This window comes from Dipodomys spectabilis, unplaced genomic scaffold, assembly GCF_019054845.1.
Source record: "Dipodomys spectabilis isolate Male_0828 unplaced genomic scaffold, ASM1905484v1 ptg000004l, whole genome shotgun sequence".
In the NCBI taxonomy this organism is placed as follows: Eukaryota; Metazoa; Chordata; class Mammalia; order Rodentia; family Heteromyidae; genus Dipodomys; species Dipodomys spectabilis.
In genome coordinates, this window is record NW_024870681.1 from 7,524,154 (window position 1) to 7,542,079 (window position 17,926).

The 17,926-nt window shown below is 39.9% G+C and overlaps 1 protein-coding gene across 3 annotated transcripts in view; it reads left to right on the forward strand.

The window, feature by feature from the left end:
* Positions 1-17,926, forward strand: part of Acaca (acetyl-CoA carboxylase alpha) — a 298,410-nt gene that overhangs the window by 57,653 nt on the left and 222,831 nt on the right. For 2 of the 3 annotated variants that reach the window (XM_042690979.1, XM_042690996.1), the window contains exons 2-3: positions 5,492-5,538; positions 10,385-10,637. In XM_042690979.1, the coding sequence (XP_042546913.1) occupies positions 5,492-5,538; positions 10,385-10,637 (300 nt within the window). The remainder of the gene's footprint in view (positions 1-5,491; positions 5,539-10,384; positions 10,638-17,926) is intronic. The other variant, XM_042690985.1, reaches the window with a different exon arrangement.

A 17,926-nucleotide genomic window follows, 5' to 3' on the forward strand; every position in this document is an offset into this window, starting at 1 on the left:
GACTCGTTCCTCACCATTATCCTGGGAATTCTCTTTACTTCTCTTCTGCTGTGGAGAAACTATTTTCCACATTATTGGTTTGTTCCTTCATTTTGGTGGAGAATATCCTCTAGTGGCATCCTGAGAAAGAGTATGGGAGGTAAATATTTTTTAACTTTACTAAAATTTTTTAAGTTTACAAAGAACAAAGTGATAAATTCCCTTATGCCCTTGACTCAAAACCACCAACATTTTCCTTTTGCTTGATTGCTTGTTTGTGTGTGTATGTATATATGTGCTAGTATCAAGGCTTGCATTCAGGGCCTGGGGAAGTAGATTTTTAAAATGTCTATTTAGAACATGTTCATTTGAAAATTTAAAAATCATGTGTGAGGGGCTGGGAAGGTGGCTCAGTGGTAGAGTGCTTGCCTTGCATGCATGAGGCTTTGGGTTCGATTCCTCAGCACCACATAAGCAGAAAAAGCCGGAAGTGGCGCTGTGGCTCAAGTGGTAGAGCCTTGAGCTGAAGAGCTGAGGGACAGCGTCCAGGCCCAGAGTTCAAGCCCCACAACCAGCAAGAAAAAAAAAATCATGTGTGAGGCTGTAGGTTTGAACCATACAACTTGGGAAAAAAGAGTATAACATTTCAAACTTGCAAGAAAATATTAAAAATTCTTTATAACCTTCTTATAGATGGCTTAATATTAAAATCCATTATTAAGAATCCAGTAAGCCAGACACTGGTGGTCATGCCTGTAATCGTAGCTACTCAGGAGACTGATATTTGAGGATCACAGTTGAAAGCCAACCTAGGCAGGAAAGTCTGTGGGGCTCTTATCTCCAACCAACCACCAGAAAACTAGAAGCGGTACAGTGGCTCATAGTGGTAGAGCAGTAGCCTTGAGTAAAAAATAAGGTTAGTTATTCTAGAAAAAGAGTGATTTTTTTTTTTTTTTGGCCAGTCCTGGGCACCGTTGCTGGGCATCTTTTGCTCAAGGCTAGCACTTTACCATTTAAGCCCACAGCACCACTTCCATCTTTTTTTGTGTATTGGTATTGAGGAATTGAACCCAGGGCTTTGTGCATGCTAGGCAAGCATTCTGCACCACATAGCCACATTCCCAGCCAGGCTTAAATACTTTTATCAGTGGCTTTGGAAATGAATTGCTGCCTCGTTATCAGAATTATTTTGGAAATATAGTATCATTTAAGAATATGATAAATTTGGCAAAATCTATTGTATTTTTTAAAAAAGAAATACCTTTTAAAATAAATGTAGGCTGACTCTTAAGTAGGTTTGTGAGATGTAATTAGCCTAATTCCAGGAACAAGGAACCTTCTGCAAATATTTTCTGTTTTTCCTTCTGTTACTGAGGATTGAACTCAGAGCCTTGCATGTACTGGGCAAGTATACTTTCATTGCATGTGCAGTTCCAATGTTTTTTTTTTGCTAGTCCTGGGGCTTGAACTCAGGGCCTGGGCGCTGTCCCTGAGCTGCTTTTGCTCAAGGCTAGCACTCTACCAATTGAGCCACAACACCATTTCCAGCCTTTTTTGTGTATTTGGTGCTGAGGAATCGAACCCAGGGCTTCATGCATTCTAGGTAAGCACTCTACCACTGAGCCACCTTCCCAGCCCAGTTCCAAATATTTTTAAATCTTCAACAAAGTTAAAGAATACATTATATCCTGGCTTGCTATGACTATCAATTTATTTTTGTCAATTTTTTTTTTTTTTGGGTCTGGTCGTGGGGCCTGAACTCTGGGCCTGGGCACTGTCCCTCAGCTCTTCAGCTCAAGGCTAGCGTTCTACCACTTGAGCTTCCGGCTTTTTTTTCTGCTTGTGTGGTGCTGAGGAATCGAACCCAGGGCTTCACGCAAGCGCTCTACCACTGAGCCATCTTCCCAGCCCCCCTATTTTTGTCAAATTTTGTTAAATTTATTTTGTTAAATTTTCCTCTGAAAAATTTTAAGCTTTTTATTATGGGAAATTTCAAGCATATTCAAAAGTAGAATGGTATAATAAGCACAGGAATTTATGGCTAGTCTCATTTCAGTCCTTTCCCCATTTATGCTCTTTTCTCAGAATACTCAATTGATTAATCTTAAGTGTATATCTTAAACCTGAGGCCTTCAAAAATTCCCTAAATTACCTTAGGAGTAAAATTCAGTCTGTTTGGATTTTCCTGTTTCCCCACTTCTCCCCACCCAAGTCCTGGGGTTTGACTCAAGCCTGGACACTGAGCTTCTTTTGCTCAAAGCTAGCACTCTACCACTTGAGCCACAGCCCCATTTCTGGTTTTTTCTGTTTATGTGTTAACTGAAGAATCTAACAGAGGGCTTCATGCATGCTAGGCAAGCACTCTACAACTAAGCCACATTCCCAGCCCTTTCCTTTTGTCTTTTAACTGCCTTTTCCTTTTTCTTTGTTCCTGTCTTGCAGCTTGAGCTCAGTGCCTGGGTTTTGTGCTCAAGGCTAGAGCTCTACCACTTGAGCCACAACTGCATTTCTGACTTTCTGCTGTGTAGTTGGAGATAAGATTTTCATGAACTTCCCTGCCTGGGCTGGCTTCGAACCATGATCCTCAAATCTCAGCCTCCTGAGTAGCTATGATTGTAGTAGGTATGAGACACCAGCTCCCTGCCTCAATAGTTTTTTGTATTAGAGTGTTTTATCAAACCATTGTATAGATGGTCTCAGACTTAGGATGGTTCATCTTAAGAGTTTTTTACTTAATGATGGTAAGAAAATATGTTTGTAAATAAATTTCTTAACATTCTGCTGGATAAGAACACTCATTTAGGGCTTTAGTTTACAAAACACCCTTCCCATATTTGAAGTCTTCACAGCAGTCATGGGTAAATATGACTTCCTTCCTTCCTTCCTTCCTTCCTTCCTTCCTTCCTTCCTTCCTTCCTTCCTTCCTTCCTTCCTTCCTTCCTTCCTTCCTTCCTTCCTTCCCTCCCTCCCTCCCTCCCTCCCTCCCTCCCTCCTTCCTTCGTCATAGGGCTTGAACTCTGGGCCTGGGCGCTGTCCCTCAGCTCTTCAGCTCAAGGCAAGCGTTCTACCACTTGCTGCACCACTTCCGGTTTTCTGAGTGGTTTATTGGAGATAAGAATCTCACAGATTTTCTTGCCTAGGCTGTCTTTGAACCGTGATCCTCTGATCTCAGCCTCCTGAGTAGCTAGGATTACAGGTGTGAGCCACCGGGGCCAGGCTACCTTTTTATTATTTTTACCTAGAAGGGGGTCAGAGATGTTAAGTGACTTGTTCTATTTTCCACTGTCTGTACTTGGCAGGGCCAGAGGTTGAGCCTAGATCCTAGGTTTTGACTTCAGCTCCATTTTACTTTGACTGTAGCTCTACTACACATAAAATTATTGGTCCAAAATACTTCCTTTTCCCTTCTTACCCATTCCCTAATACAGTTGTAGAGAATGCTAGCTCAGAGCATATGATTGAATAAATCCTAATTTCCCAATTAATGGGAAGTCTTGTTCTTTGTCATTTAGGGATCTTTCCTTAGAAGTACTTATTTTCCTATTAACACTGTGATTCTTTCCTTTTATTTTCCTCTCTGCTCCCAGCCAAAGGTTCTCGTCTTAATTTGAAGTCTAATTAACTTTGCAATTTAAAATTCTGATTCTTTTTTTTTTGGGGGGGGGGTTAGGTCGTGGGGCCTGGGCGCTGTCCCTCAGCTCTTCAGCTCAAGGCTAGCTCTCTACCACTTGAGCCACAGTGCCACTTCCAGCTTTTTTCATTTTGCTTATGTGGTGCTGAGGAATGGAACCCAGTGCCACTTCTGGCTTTTTCTGCTTATATGGTGCTGAGGAGTTGAACCCAGGGCCTCATGCATGCAAGGCAAGCGCTCTACCACTGAGCCACCTTCCCAGCCCGACATGTATGTTTTTAAAAAGCTCTTATACGTAATCAAAAGGAAAAATTCTACCTGACTATATTTTAAGCTGTTAGTTTAGAAGTAAACTTAGGGTTTGGGGAGTAGAGACTTATTTATAGAGTTTAGACACTTAGTGTAATGGGAGTGTTGTTCTCTTCTTGGCTGGTAAGTAGCAGAGCTTAACTGAATTGTAGAGAATCTAATTATTTTCTTTTTTTTTTTGGGTCCGGTCGTGGGGCCTGAACTCCGGGCCTGGGCGCTGTCCCTCAGCTCTTCAGCTCAAGGCTAGCACTCTACCACTTGAGCCACAGCGCCACTTCCGGCTTTTTTTCTTTTTGCTTATGTGGTGCTGAGGAATCGAACCCAGGGCCTCAGGCATGCAAGGCAAGCACTCTACCACTGAGCCACCTTCCCAGCCCAGAGAATCTAATTATTTTCATTTTCCCGTTGTCTCATTTTTAAATGAAATATTTGAAATGATAAGATTGTAGTATATATCTTTTGAATGTACAATTTTCCTGGAAAAGTCACCTTTTTGGAGTAATAAGCTTTTACTATTATTTAATACTGTAAGAAATAAGTATTTGAATGTGTAATGCTTATGACTTACAGAATGATAAATCCTGAACTTTACACTTCAAGTTAAGTAATAGATTTGACAAGAAAAAAAAATGGTACTTTGGTCATAATTAATTTTGTAATATACTAAACAGAATGGGAGTTGATACAAATTTAGATTCTTTAAAAAATGCTTTCGTCAGGCGCTGGTGGCTCACGCCTGTAATCCTAGCTACTCAGGAGGCTGAGATCTGAGGATCGCGGTTCAAAGCTAGCCCAGGCAGGAGAGACCGTGAGACTCCTATCTCCAATAACCACCAGAAAAACCAGAAGTGGCGCTGTAGCTCAAGTGGTAGAGCACTCGCCTTGAGCTGAAGAGCTGAGGGACAGCGCCCAGGCCCAGAGTTCAAGCCCCACGGCTGACCAAAAAAAAAAAAAAAATGCTTTCATTAGCCTATAACAGTTGTACACGACAAGTTCATTTGAGACATTCCAGATGTGCATACATTGTTCTATATCAACTTCATCCCTTCTATCACTCTCCCTTATTTTCCTCTTCCCCTTAAAAATGATTTCAGCAGGTTTCCCTGTTGTTGATCATACATACATATAAAATGCTTTTACCATATTCACCCTCTTTCACCCTCTCCATTCATTTCTGCCCCCTCTGATTCCTGCCCTCCAACAGAACCTGCTTTACTCTGTCATTTACTTTTCAGCACATATTAATTATATCAAAGGATTTTACCATCCTATTTTACATATGTATATATTGTATTTTTGTTACAATTCCCTCTATTGCTTTCTTTCCCCACCCCCTTATTATTTAATTTTCCAGTGCAATTTCTCATGCCATCTTTTCACATAGATGCAGTTTATTTTAGTATTATTCTCTTTTTCCTCATTTTCCTTCTGTACTCAAAAGTCCCATAGTTACAATTAAGTTAAATGTTTGTATAAGCACATATATGTTTATACTATACTGAACTGAACAAGAATTGATACAAATAGGATTTTGTTTAATAACCTCAAATCTCTCTTTCTCTCTTCCTTTAGTTCTTTTTGGAGGTGGATATCTACTCAGACAATAAGAATTGTAAGAGGTCAGTTACAAATAATGCTCATTGTTATTTAAAGTGTAATAAAAAAGTGTTTATATATTGAAATATTATACTTTTACATTAAAAGTTGACTTCGTGTAGAATACTGGCAGACCTGAAGTATGGTGATCTACCACCTCTAATTCAGAACTAGAATCAATGAAAATGGGACAGGCTGTGGAGCTTCTAGAATGTCTGGAGAGTACTTAGTGATTTTCCATACATGACCTGTCTTTTCTGGTGGTTTGCATGCTTGTGCTGGGGAATTCTGTTCTCTACAGATGCTGGCTGTTGGACAGACTATTTAGCTGTTAACACTGAGCTGCTTCCTAAATATGCAAACCTTTAGAAACAAGACTGCCTTTGTCATCTTAGCTAGGAAAGAAAAACTTGAAGCTGTCCTTATGTATTCTTCATTTATTTGTCCAGGAACCATATTTTGTTAATCTTTGCTTTTTCTACCATGGAGTCAAAGAATTCATTTCTCATGATTTTGTGTGTGTGTGTGTGTGTGTGTGTGTGTGTGTGTGTGTGTATTAGTATCTATACCTGAATGTCTTACTCTCTTGTGAAGAAGACAGCATTTATTTTCTGTTAGTTGGAATGGAATTTTTTTTGCTGGTTCTACTATTTTTAATCTTATTTGCTCTAAAACATCAAAGAAATGAGGCTTTTTTTTTTTTTTTTGTCGGTCGTGGGGCTTGAACTCTGGGCCTGGGCGCTGTCCCTCAGCTCTTCAGCTCAAGGCGAGCGCTCTACCACTTGAGCTACAGCGCCACTTCCGGTTTTCTGGTGGTTTATTGGAGATAGGAGTCTCACAGTCTCTCCTGCCCGGGCTGGCTTTGAACTGCGATCCTCAGATCTCAGCCTCCTGAGTAGCTAGGATTACAGGTGTGAGCCACCAGCGCCCGGCTGAAATGAGGCTTTTTTATTGCCATATCTTTTGATATTCTTCAGAGTGGTCAGTTGAACTTTCCTTTTAAATTTTTTTTTTTTTTGTCGATCGTAGGGCTTGAACTCTGGGCCTGAGCACTGTCCCTCAGCTCTTCAGCTCACGGCTCGAGCTCTACCACTTGAGCTACAGCGCCACTTCCGGTTTTCTGGTGGTTTATTGGAGACAAGAGTTTCACAGACTTTCCTGCCCGGGCTGGCTTTGAACTGTGATCCTCAGATCTTAGCCTCTTGAGTAGCTAGGATTACAGGCGTGAGCCACCAGCGCCTGGCTTTTAGTCCTTTTTTTTGTCTTTAATGATTTGGTTTTCTTTTAATGGGGCTTTTATAATGAACTTTTTCATGAAATTTGGAGGCATTTTATTTTAAAGTATATAGCACATCAAGGGGAAAATGTATAGTAAAGTAGACATCAGATTTTTCTGACTGCTTGGTACTCTGTGTGTATATGTGTGCTTGCACATGAGTCACTAAGGTATGCAGGGGATTAAACCCAGGTTTTTGCACATATTAGGAATATGCTTTACCACTGAGCTATATTTCTAGCCTGATACTTTTATATTTTATTGTGGTTTAATAAATACTGGGTTAAGTTGGATGTCTCTGAGTCATAACTGTCAAGAGGCTGACATATGATCACAGTTCAAAGCCAGCTCTGGACAGAAAAGCCCAAGAGACTTACCTATAGTGAACCAGCAAAAAAGCCATTCTGTAGGTGTGGCTCAAATGATTCGAGTGCCATGCTAAGTGAGAGGCCAGGCTGTGAGTTCAAGCCCTAGTATCTGGAAAAACAAACACAAAATCAATTTAAACCAGTGTCTCACACCTGTAATCCTAACTACTCAGGAGGCGGAAATCTGAGGATCATGGTTCAAAGCTAGCCCAGGCAGGAAAGTCCATGAGACTCTTTAATTAATCACCGAAAAACCAAAAGTGGAGCTTTAGCTCAGGTAGTAGAACAGCACTAACTTTGAGCAAAAAAGCTCAGGGACAGTACCTTTGGCCCTGAGTTCAAGCCCCAGGTCCAGCTTGCGTGTATGCGCACACACAGGACAGTAAAGTAATCTTTCACTCTCAGGAAATGCTTATAGGTTTTTTGTTTTTATTTTGCTGTTTTTGCATTCCTGGCAATTTGCTATTACTGTATTATTCTTGTAGCATGGTAGTTCTCAAATTTGTTAAAACATGGATTATTGGGTCTTATCAGATGGGTTCTGATATTTAAGTGCTTTAAGTCAGGGCCAGAAAATTTGCACTTCTTATAAGTTCCAAGGTGCTTCTACTGCTGCAGGTCCAGGAAACACATTTTGAGAACCACATGGCTGTAGCATTTATGGATACTGTTTTTTGTCTCTAAATAAATAAGCTCTGATTTACAAAGTGCACAAAAATAATGGTACAATAATATACAAAATAATGGTACACTATAATAGTACAATGGTGTAATTGTAACGACTTCAGTGGTGATAAATATTATCCTTTGGTCTGAGGTGATAGCACATTACTCCTCAGGTAAATTTATACCTTAAAGTGGTATGCAGCATATAAAATAAATTTAAGCTGAATGCTGATGTCTCATGCCTGTAATCCTAACTACTCAGGAAGCTGAGATATGAGGATTTGGGTTCAAAGGCAGCCCTGGCAGGAAAGTCTGTAAGACTCTTATCTCTAATAAACCACCAGAAAAACAGAAGTGGTACTGTGGCTCAAAGTGGTAGAATACTAGCCTTGAGCAAAAGAGATCAGGGATATTGTCCAGGCCTTGAGTTCAAGCCATATGACCCCCCCCATAATAATTATTAGCTATTAATATTCAATGATGTAGAACACTTCAAAATCGGGATTGGAATACTTACTGATTTAAAATGATTGATCAAGTCAAAACTATTTAGTACTGAACTGATGTGTAGCTTTGAAATTTTTATTGTTTGTTTTTTTTTGGGTCTGGTCGTGGGGCCTGAACTCTGGGCCTGGGCACTGTCCCTCAGCTCTTCAGCTCAAGGCTAGCGCTCTACCACTTGAGCCACAGCGCCACTTCTAACTTTTTTCTTTTTGCTTATGTGGTGCTGAGGAATCGAACCCAGGGCCTCTGGCATGCAAGGCATGCGCTCTACCACTGAGCCACCTTCCCAGCCCCAGTTTTGAAATTTTTAAATTGTGGTTTTTGGTTTTTTTGGCCAGTCCTAGGGCTTGAACTAGGGCCTGGGCACTGTTCCTGAGTGTCTTTTGCTTAAGACTAGCACTCTACCACTTGAGCCACAGTGCCATTTCTAGCTTTTGTTTATATGGTACTGAGGAATCGAATCCAGGGCTTCATGCATGCTAGGCAAGCACTCTACAACTAAACCACATTCCCAGCCTAAATAGTGTTTTTGAGGGGACAAAATATTTTTCATTTTCTTGAGAGTTTTCTTATTGTGGGCTTTGCACTGTATTTTAGTCTTGGCAACTGTGACAATATTTAAGTTGACTAATAAGTATATCTAGAAAATGGTGCTCAATTGAGGTGACATCCCTGTAATGTTGATAACAGATTTTGTATTTGGTCTACATTGACTTTTCCATCAGCTCAACTTATATAATTGAATAAGTAATAGTTAAATTATTATAGCCAAATGTAGCCATTTGGAGTAAAATTTTAAAAGATGTAATTTAACAAAAAATTAAGATAAGTTTTCCTCTTGAGGGCATAAAAAGACTGACAGAAAGGTGGGGTTTTTAAAGTTATGCAAAATGTAAAATTCATAACCTATCCATGTATAGTGATTGGAACTAGATGATCATTATGTAGCTTACACTAAACAATAAATTTCAGGCAACCACTATTGTCAAACATTTATCACAAAATTATAATCTTAGAACAAATAGATTTTTTTTTTGGCCAGCCATGGGGCTTGAACTTAGAGCTTAGGCACTGTCCCTGAGCTATTGTTTCTCAAGGTTAGCACTCTTCACTTGAACCACAGCTCCACTTTTGGTTTTTTGGTGGTTAATTGAAGATAAGAGTCTCTCAGACTTTTCCTGTCTGGGCTGGCTTTGAACTGTGATTTTTCAGATACGAGCTTCCTAAATAGCTAGGATTGCAGACATGAGTCACCAGTGCCTGTCTTCAAATAGCTTTTTTTATACCACTAATGTTTCTTCATTGATCATAATTATCTTTTGGATTTTAAATTATAAAGACATTTGGATTGGTTTATAGTTTTTTAAAAAAAATTTCTTTGGTAGAAAAGGGAACTTGTTTTAATTTTTTTTTTTGATGGTTGTGGGGCTTGAACTCTGGGCCTGAGCACTGTCCCTCAGCTCTTCAGCTCATGGCTAGAGCTCTACCACTTGAGCTACAGCGCCACTTTGGGTTTTCTGGTGGTTTATTGGAGATAAGAGTTTCACGGACTTTCCTGCACAGGCTGGCTTTGAACTGTGATCCTCAGATCTCAGCCTCCTGAGTAGCTAGGATTATAGGCATGAGCCACCCGCGTCCGGCTTGTTTTAATTTTTTAGGCATAGTTAACCATGATCTCAATTTTCCTTCATTGTAGAAACATAGCCTTGGGGCTGGGAATGTGAAGGTGGCTCAGTGGTAGAGTGCTTGCCTAGCATGTATGAAGCCCCAGGTTCGTTTCCTCAGTACCACATACACAGAAAAAGCCAGAAGTGGCACTGTGGCCTCAAATGGTAGAGTGAACTGAAAAACTCAGAGACAGCACCCAGGCCCAGAGTTCAAGCCTCACGACTGACCAAAAAAAAAAAAAAAAAAAGAAAGCCTTACATAGAATAGCCAAGAAAGCTAATTCTGAAAATGTCTTGCTAAGGGCAAGTAGTTTATTAGTTATAATATCTGAGTGTCCTCAGCTATGTGTTCATAACTTGTTTCTCTTACTCTTCATTATCCCAATAGCTCTGAGAGCTTTATTTAAAAGAATAATGGATGAACCATCTTCCTTGGCCAAACCTCTGGAGCTGAATCAGCATTCCCGATTTATAATTGGATCCGTGTCTGAAGATAACTCTGAAGATGAGATCAGCAACCTGGTGAAGCTGGACCTATTAGAGGAAAAGGAAGGTTCTCTGTCACCAGCCTCTGTCAGCTCAGATACACTTTCTGATTTGGGGGTCTGTAGTTTACAGGATGGCTTGGCCTTACACATAAGGTAAGAGAGAGAAGTTGAATGGTGAATTTACTTTACCTACCTTAATCATTTTGCTGATTATGTTTAGAAAAGAATAATATTAACCAAGATTGCCTTACTTCTTTCCCTATCACTGGACTTACAACTTTATAAGTAGGAAATGATGTATTTTGCAAGATTTGGCAGTGCTTTTTTTCCTAAACATTACCTTCAGCTTTTTTTCTGCCTTTTTCACATAGTAGGTGTTTTAGTGAGAGTTAGTTAGGCTTAGGAATTTCAGTCTGTCTATTTTGAATATTACTATTATTATTTAGTACTGGTTCCGGAGCTAGAACTCAGCCTGTTCACTGTCTCTGAGCTTTTTTGCTCTTGGCTAATGCTCTTCCAATTGAGCCATAGCTGTACTTCCAGTAGTTTGGTTAATTGGAGATAAGAGTTCCACATACTTTCCTGCCTGGTTTCAAACTCTGATCCTCAGATCTCATCCTCCTGAGGAGCTAGGATTCCAGGCAAGAACCACTGGTGCCCAGTGAGCATTTTCTAAAACATGCTGTGCAGGTGATTCTAATGGGCAACCAGGATAAAAATTATAGGTCTAACCTAGGTAAACATACATTAGGGTGGCTTTTGCTATTATTATCTTGGTGCTCCTGTTATTAATAGATTATAAAACAATTCACCTTCTTTTTATGTACTCAAGAAACTGACTCTATAGTAATATCTCATATGAGATCTGGCTGGATCTGACTGTTCTGAACATTGCTATCCTTGGGGTTTAGAATTCTGGTTTCTGAGAGAGAAGGTAATTATATTAGTAATCACTCCCTCTTAGCTCTGTAGAGGTCAAATGAAAGAGTAACAAGTTGATTTTCTTATATCATAGATTCCCTATAACTGCAGTGAACTTGAGAAATAATTTAACCTTATGTTTGTTTTTATTTTTACTTTTATTTTTGGTTGTTGGACTTGAACTCAGGATCTGGGTGCTGTCCCTTAGTTCTCTCTCTCTTTTTTTCTCTCTCTCTCTTTTTTTTTTTTTTGCTGGTCGTGGGGCCTGTACTCTGGGTCTGGGCACTGTCCCTCAGCTCTTCAGCTCAAGGCTAATGCTCTACCACTTGAGCCACTGTGCCACTTCCGGCCTTTTCTGCTTATGTTGTGCTGAGGAATCGAACCCAGGGCCTCATGCGTGCAAGGCAAGCACTCTACCACTGAACCACCTTCCCAGCCCTCTCTTTTTTTTTTTTGTTGGTTGTGGAGCCTGAACTCTGGGCCTAGGCACTGTTCCTCAGCTCTTCAGCTTAAGCCTAGCACTTTCCACTTGAGCCACAATACCACTTCTGGTTTTTTCTGCTTACGTGGTACTGAGAAATTGAACCCAGGGCCCCATCATGCAAGGCAAGCACTCTACCACTGAGCCACCTTCCCAGCCCCTCCCTGAGTTCTTTTTGTTCTAGGTTAGTACTCTACCACTTTGAGCCACAGCATTACTTCGAGTTTTCTAGTGGTTAATTGGAGGTAACAGTTTCATGGCTTTCCTGCCCTAGCTGGCTTTGAGCCGTGATCCTAAGATTTTTGCCTCCTGAGTAGCTAGAATTATAGGCATGAGCCACCAGTGCATGGCTTAGCCTAATGTTTTATTTTGTTTTTTTTTTTGGGTCCGGTTGTGGGGCCTGAACTCTGGGCCTGGGCTCTGTCCCTCAGCTCTTCAGCTCAAGGCTAGCGCTCTAGCACTTGAGCCACAGCGCCACTTCCGGCTTTTTTCTTTTTGCTTATGTGGTGCTGAGGAATCGAACCCAGGGCCTCATGCATGCAAGGCAAGAGCTCTACCACTGAGCCACCTTCCCAGCTCCTAGCCTAATGTTTTAATGTCTCTCCCCCTCTACCCACAGTTTCCATATGTAGCATTGGCCTCATAATCCCAGCAAGCCTGCTGTTTTGTTTTAATAGATGAAAAGACTGAGGCCTGATGAATGGAAACAACTTGCCTTAGATTGACTAGCCAGAAAAGTGGAATTCCAACTCAGATGTCCTAATCAATTTCAGTAACTTTTCTATTCTTTCTCTGACAGTAAAAGTGTGTATGTGTGTGTGCTGGCTCTGGTGCTTGAACCCAGGGCCTGAATACACCTTACTTAGCTTTTTTGCTCAAGGCTAGCACTTTACTACTTGATCCGAAGCTCTGCTTCCAGCTTTTTAGTGGTTAATTGGAGATAAGGATCTCACAAACTTCTCAGGCTAGTTTCTAACACAATCCTTAGATTTCAACCTCCTGAGTAGCTAGGCTTATGGGCAGGTGCCACCAGTGCCCTAATATAAGTGTCTTAATTATATAACTAGTCCAGATAGTGGTTTTATGGAGTTTGTGTATAAAGTATATCATACCTTTGCCTAAAAATGAGGAATTAGAGGCAGAGAAAATGGATTAGGTCTTATTTATTACTATATAGTTCACTTTATTTATTACTGTATAGTTCACTTTTATTACTGTATAGGTTAATATTGATGGTGTTATTTTCCCCCAAGGTCATTTGGAAGTGGGGGTTGTGACTGTTGTACTCTTTGTATTGGGAAGACAGAAGACCAATGATACTAAACTTTTGCAGTGTAGTGGATACTCCCACACAACCATGTATTGTCTTCAAAATCTGTCTTCTATTGAGAAAGACTGGATTACTTCTAAATCCTTGAAGCCACATACCACCTAGAGAAATTTGTCTAATTTAGTTCTATGTGAAACAAAATTCATTTACTGAATTGGGAAACTGTGGATTAGGCAATAGTATGATAAATGCCATTGTAGGAAACTCAACTAATGATATTACAAGGCAGTTTGTAGTTCCCAGATCATTTCCAAAGTTCATGGTAGTTGTGTGTAGATCATGTGGACAGTGGTATGCATGCCAGAGAATGTCTGTTGATGCTTTACTGTTGCCAGACCCATGCTGTTTGCTCGTGGGCAGTCATGGATGGAAGTGTGATTAGCAGCCTGAGGAAGACAGGGACATTTCTACTAGCTTCTCTACTAAATTTCCAAAATGGAACAGTTTCTCGCTTGGCTTATTTCTTTCTCTTTTTTCTTTTTTATCCTTCCTTCCTTCCTTCCTCCCTTCCCTTCCCTTCCCTCCCCTCCCCTCCCCTCCCCTCCCCTCCCCTCCCCTCCCCTCCCCTCCCCTCCCCTCCCCTCCCCTCCCCTCCCCTCCCCTCTTTTGTCGGTTGTGGGGCTTGAACTCTGGGCTTGGGCTCTGTCCAAGTGCTCTCCAGCTCAAGGGAGCACTCGACCGCTTGAACCATAGCACCACTTCAGGTTTTCTATTGGTTTATTGGAAATAAGAGTCTCACGGAGTTTCCTGCCTGGGCTGGCTTTGAACTGTGATCCTCAGATCTCAGCCTCTTGAGTAGCTAGGATTACAGGCATGAGCCACCGGCGCCCAGCTTACTTTTTCTTTTTTAATCTTTTGGTTGTATTGGAGTTTAAACTCAGGGCCTTATGCTTACCCAGCAGGTACTCTTTCACTTGAGCTGTGCTCTAGTCCTCCCTTGATCCATTTCTTAGGTGACCTGTAGTTAAGACGTTCTTTAGAATAATTTAAATTTTATCAAATTCATTTGATAGATGAAAAATTTTGGCTCTCACATCTGCAACTAGTTAGGCATGTGCCCATTCACATCTTATGTTTTTTCCTTAAACTAATTGTCTATCCTCTCTGTAAAAATGAAGATGGTGATTTAGACATTTATTTTCACTCTGAACTTGAAGTTAAATAGAAACTGATTGGGTTTAGTATCAGCTTCTAGAATGAATAAGTGATATAAATGAAGGAGTAGGCACATTCCTAAGAGATATTAGTTATCTAATGCCATGTGATGTAATTATTATAATATGATATTGGCCCTTCTCCCTCTCTCCTGCTCTCATAGGTCTTTATTAAGTGCTAAATGACAAGTCTTGTGATACGATGGTTGAACTGGATTAAAAAAAATAGACTTTTCAGGGATGGGGATCACTTTTGTCATACTTTTCTAGAGTTCAGTGAAAGATTGAATAAATCTCTCCCTAAACTTAATGGTGTAAATATTTGAAAATAAGGCCCTAAGAAAGTAGTTATATACTGGCAGAAAATAAAGAACATACAGAAGATAATTGTTTTATCTTTTTATTTTTAGATAAGATCAGCTAGGAGTTGTCTATTAGCTAGGTTGATATATTTCTAAAATTCACTAGTAGTATAAGAAGGTTGCTTAAAGACAGTGTAGACATCTTACTTTTGATTACTGATGTATGATTTTGTGGCATATAATGGAGAAGTCTGTTTAGGCTTTTGCCATTTCTGTTTCTTTTGGGATGCTACTTGAGATGAAATTATTCTGTATACCTGTGCTGTCAGTCAAATAGGATTGTAAACAAATTTGTCAAGCTAGTATTTGTAACTTGCTGAGTTACTGGTTGAAGTTCAGTTGGAAGCAAGTGATCTCCCTATTTGTATCTTTTACTTCTTTGACTAGTATGATTTCTTTTTTTATCACGTACTTTGTGGTATAGAATTTGAAACTTCATTTCAATTTTCTCATATAGCAACTTAAAATATGTGCTCAGCCAACATTTCATGCCTAGCAAGCATATTTAAAGACTTTATCTGAGAACAATCTTTAATTGTTGGTATCTGTATGTAGGTAAATCCAGCATAAGGTGTTCTATAGCTTCATTCAAAACATTTGCTGCTTTGGAAGAATAGAACAAATTTACTCAGGAAGGGCTTTGTGAAGGGAAAGCCTATTCCTTTCTTTTCTAGATTAGAAAAGTGCTTTACAAACATCTTTGAAACTTTATCATCTAAATGGGAGATTACCTCTATATATGTCTTACTCCTCAGAAAAATCTGACTACAGAATATAGAAATGCTTTTGTAATTAGATATAATCTATATGTAGTATTCTCATGATACCAAATGGACAACTACTGAGTTTGAAATCCATTTCTAGATACTATATTTCATTGTGGTAGACTTAAAAAAAATTCATGTAGACTCATAGGAAATAATAATGTTGAAGTATGATTCTAAGAAAATCTGGGATTGGTTTTCAGCTTTTGTTCCCTTTGGTAAGAGAGAAGGCTAAGAGATAATAGTGAGAGATAAGGCCTGTTTTTTTGCTGGCATAATCTACCCTATTTTCCTCCCTCTTTCCTTAAATTCTTCTTACCTTATACCTCTTTTCCTTCTCTCTCTCTCCACCTTTTTTTAATTTCCTTCTTCCTCTTTTTTCTTCCATTTACCCTTTCTTTCCCCTCCCCACTCCTGTACAAGTGATTAAACCCAGGCCTCATATTTGTGTGTGTTTTAATGTTGAGTTATATCCCTAGTCCATATTATCTTTCGGAACTAACAGTCATTACTATTACCCATATTTTTTTGTTTTGTTTTGTCAGTTCTGGGTCTTGAACTCTGGGCCTGGGTGCTGACTCTCAGCTCTTCAGCTCAAGGCTACCACTTGAGCCACAGTGTCACTTCTGTCCTTTTCTGAGTAGTTTATTGAGATAAGAATCTCATGGACTTTTCCTTCCTGGGCTGGCTTCAAACTGAGATTCTTAGCTCTCAGGATTATAGCTAGGATTATAAGTGTGAGCCACTGGCCCCTGGCTTACTCACAGTTATTGGATGGTAAACTGAGTCATGTGTTAAATAATATATCATAGATATTGAGTCTAGTCAGAGCTCATAATGTCTACCACACACCAAATAGGAACCCTAAGTGTAGTAGATAGGTTTCAGTTCTCTATGAGCGGTTGCCTAATTTAATGTCAGCCTTATTAAGGAAGCATAGAATTTAGAAAATATCTTAAAGATAATGCTTTAAGAAGCAGTAAACCACAAACAAAACATGAGCCAGCACACTGAAGCTAGTGTGTGTAGCTAGTACAAGGCCCTGAGTTCAAATCCTAGTAATGGCAAAAAATAAACAATCTACCACTAAGAATTATTATTTATTTATTTATTTATTTTTGTTGATTGTGAGGCTTGAATTCTGGGCCTGGGTGCTGTCCCTCAGTTCTTGAGCTCAAGGCAAGTGCTCTACCACTTGATCCACAGCTCCACTTCTGCTTTTCTGGTAGTTTATTAGAGATAAGAGCCTCATTGACTTCTGCCTGGGCTGGCTTTGAACTGTGATCTTCATATCTCAGCCTCTTGAGTAGCAGGATTACAGGCATGAGCTACTGGTGCCTGGCTCAGAGATTATTATGTTCCCAGCATTTAGTCTTTTGGTTTCTTTCAGTATACACACACCCACACACCCAACCACCCACCATCCACCTACCCCTTCTCCCTCCCTCCTCCCCCTGCCCCCCCCCCCCCCCCCCCCCCAGGAAATGAAGTCAGATTGTATATACTGATGCTTGAACTTGGAGGCTAGAATTTGCTAGGCAGGTGTTCTGCTAAAGCCATGCTTCTAGCCCTTTTTATTTGGGTTATTTTTGAGATCAGGACTCAATTTATCCCTGGGAAAGCTTGTATAGCGATTCTCCTATTTATACTTCATGTGTAAGTGTGATCCACCATGCTCATGTTTTCTGTTAAGATAGGGACTTGATCTTTTTTGCCTACTCTGACTTGGAGTCATGGATCTCTTGATTCTCTGGATTTCAGCCTCCTGAGTAGCTGAGATTCCAGGTATGTGCCAATACACCCAGCTATTGGTTGAGATGGGAATCTCAAAAACTTTTTGTCGTACTAGCTTTGAACCTCAGTTCTTCTGATTCTTTCTGAGTAGCTAGGATCAGAAGAAGTGTGAGCCACCAGTGTTGGGCATGATCTGTTGTTTTTTATGTTTTTGTGTAAAAAAATCTACATCCTTCTGTTTCAAATTTTCAGCCATTTAATGTACATACCATTCAAATTTTTTCCAATTGATTTACAAGTTTTGGTTAAATAAGTATGCAATCCATCCAAGTATACACGTTGAATATTGTGTCTCTTAAATCTTTTAATCTAGTATATTATTTCCACATAATTTTTGTTATAGTAACTAGTGACTTGTTTAAGATTTGTGAGGTAGAAAATCATGAAAATAAAATGGGATTGCTAATGATTTGGCAGCATAGAGAGAAATGGAAGAAAAAAAGAAGATTTAAACATTCTACACTTTAAAGGTACAGTAGTATTATACAACAATTTGGCATTGCATTAGTGATGGTGGTGTGTTGTTGTTACTTTGTTTTTGGTCAGTTGTCGGACTTAGTGACAACTCAGCGTCTGGGTGCTATTCCTAAATTCTTTTGTTCAAGGCTAGTGCTCTACCACTGCAGCGCTGTTTCC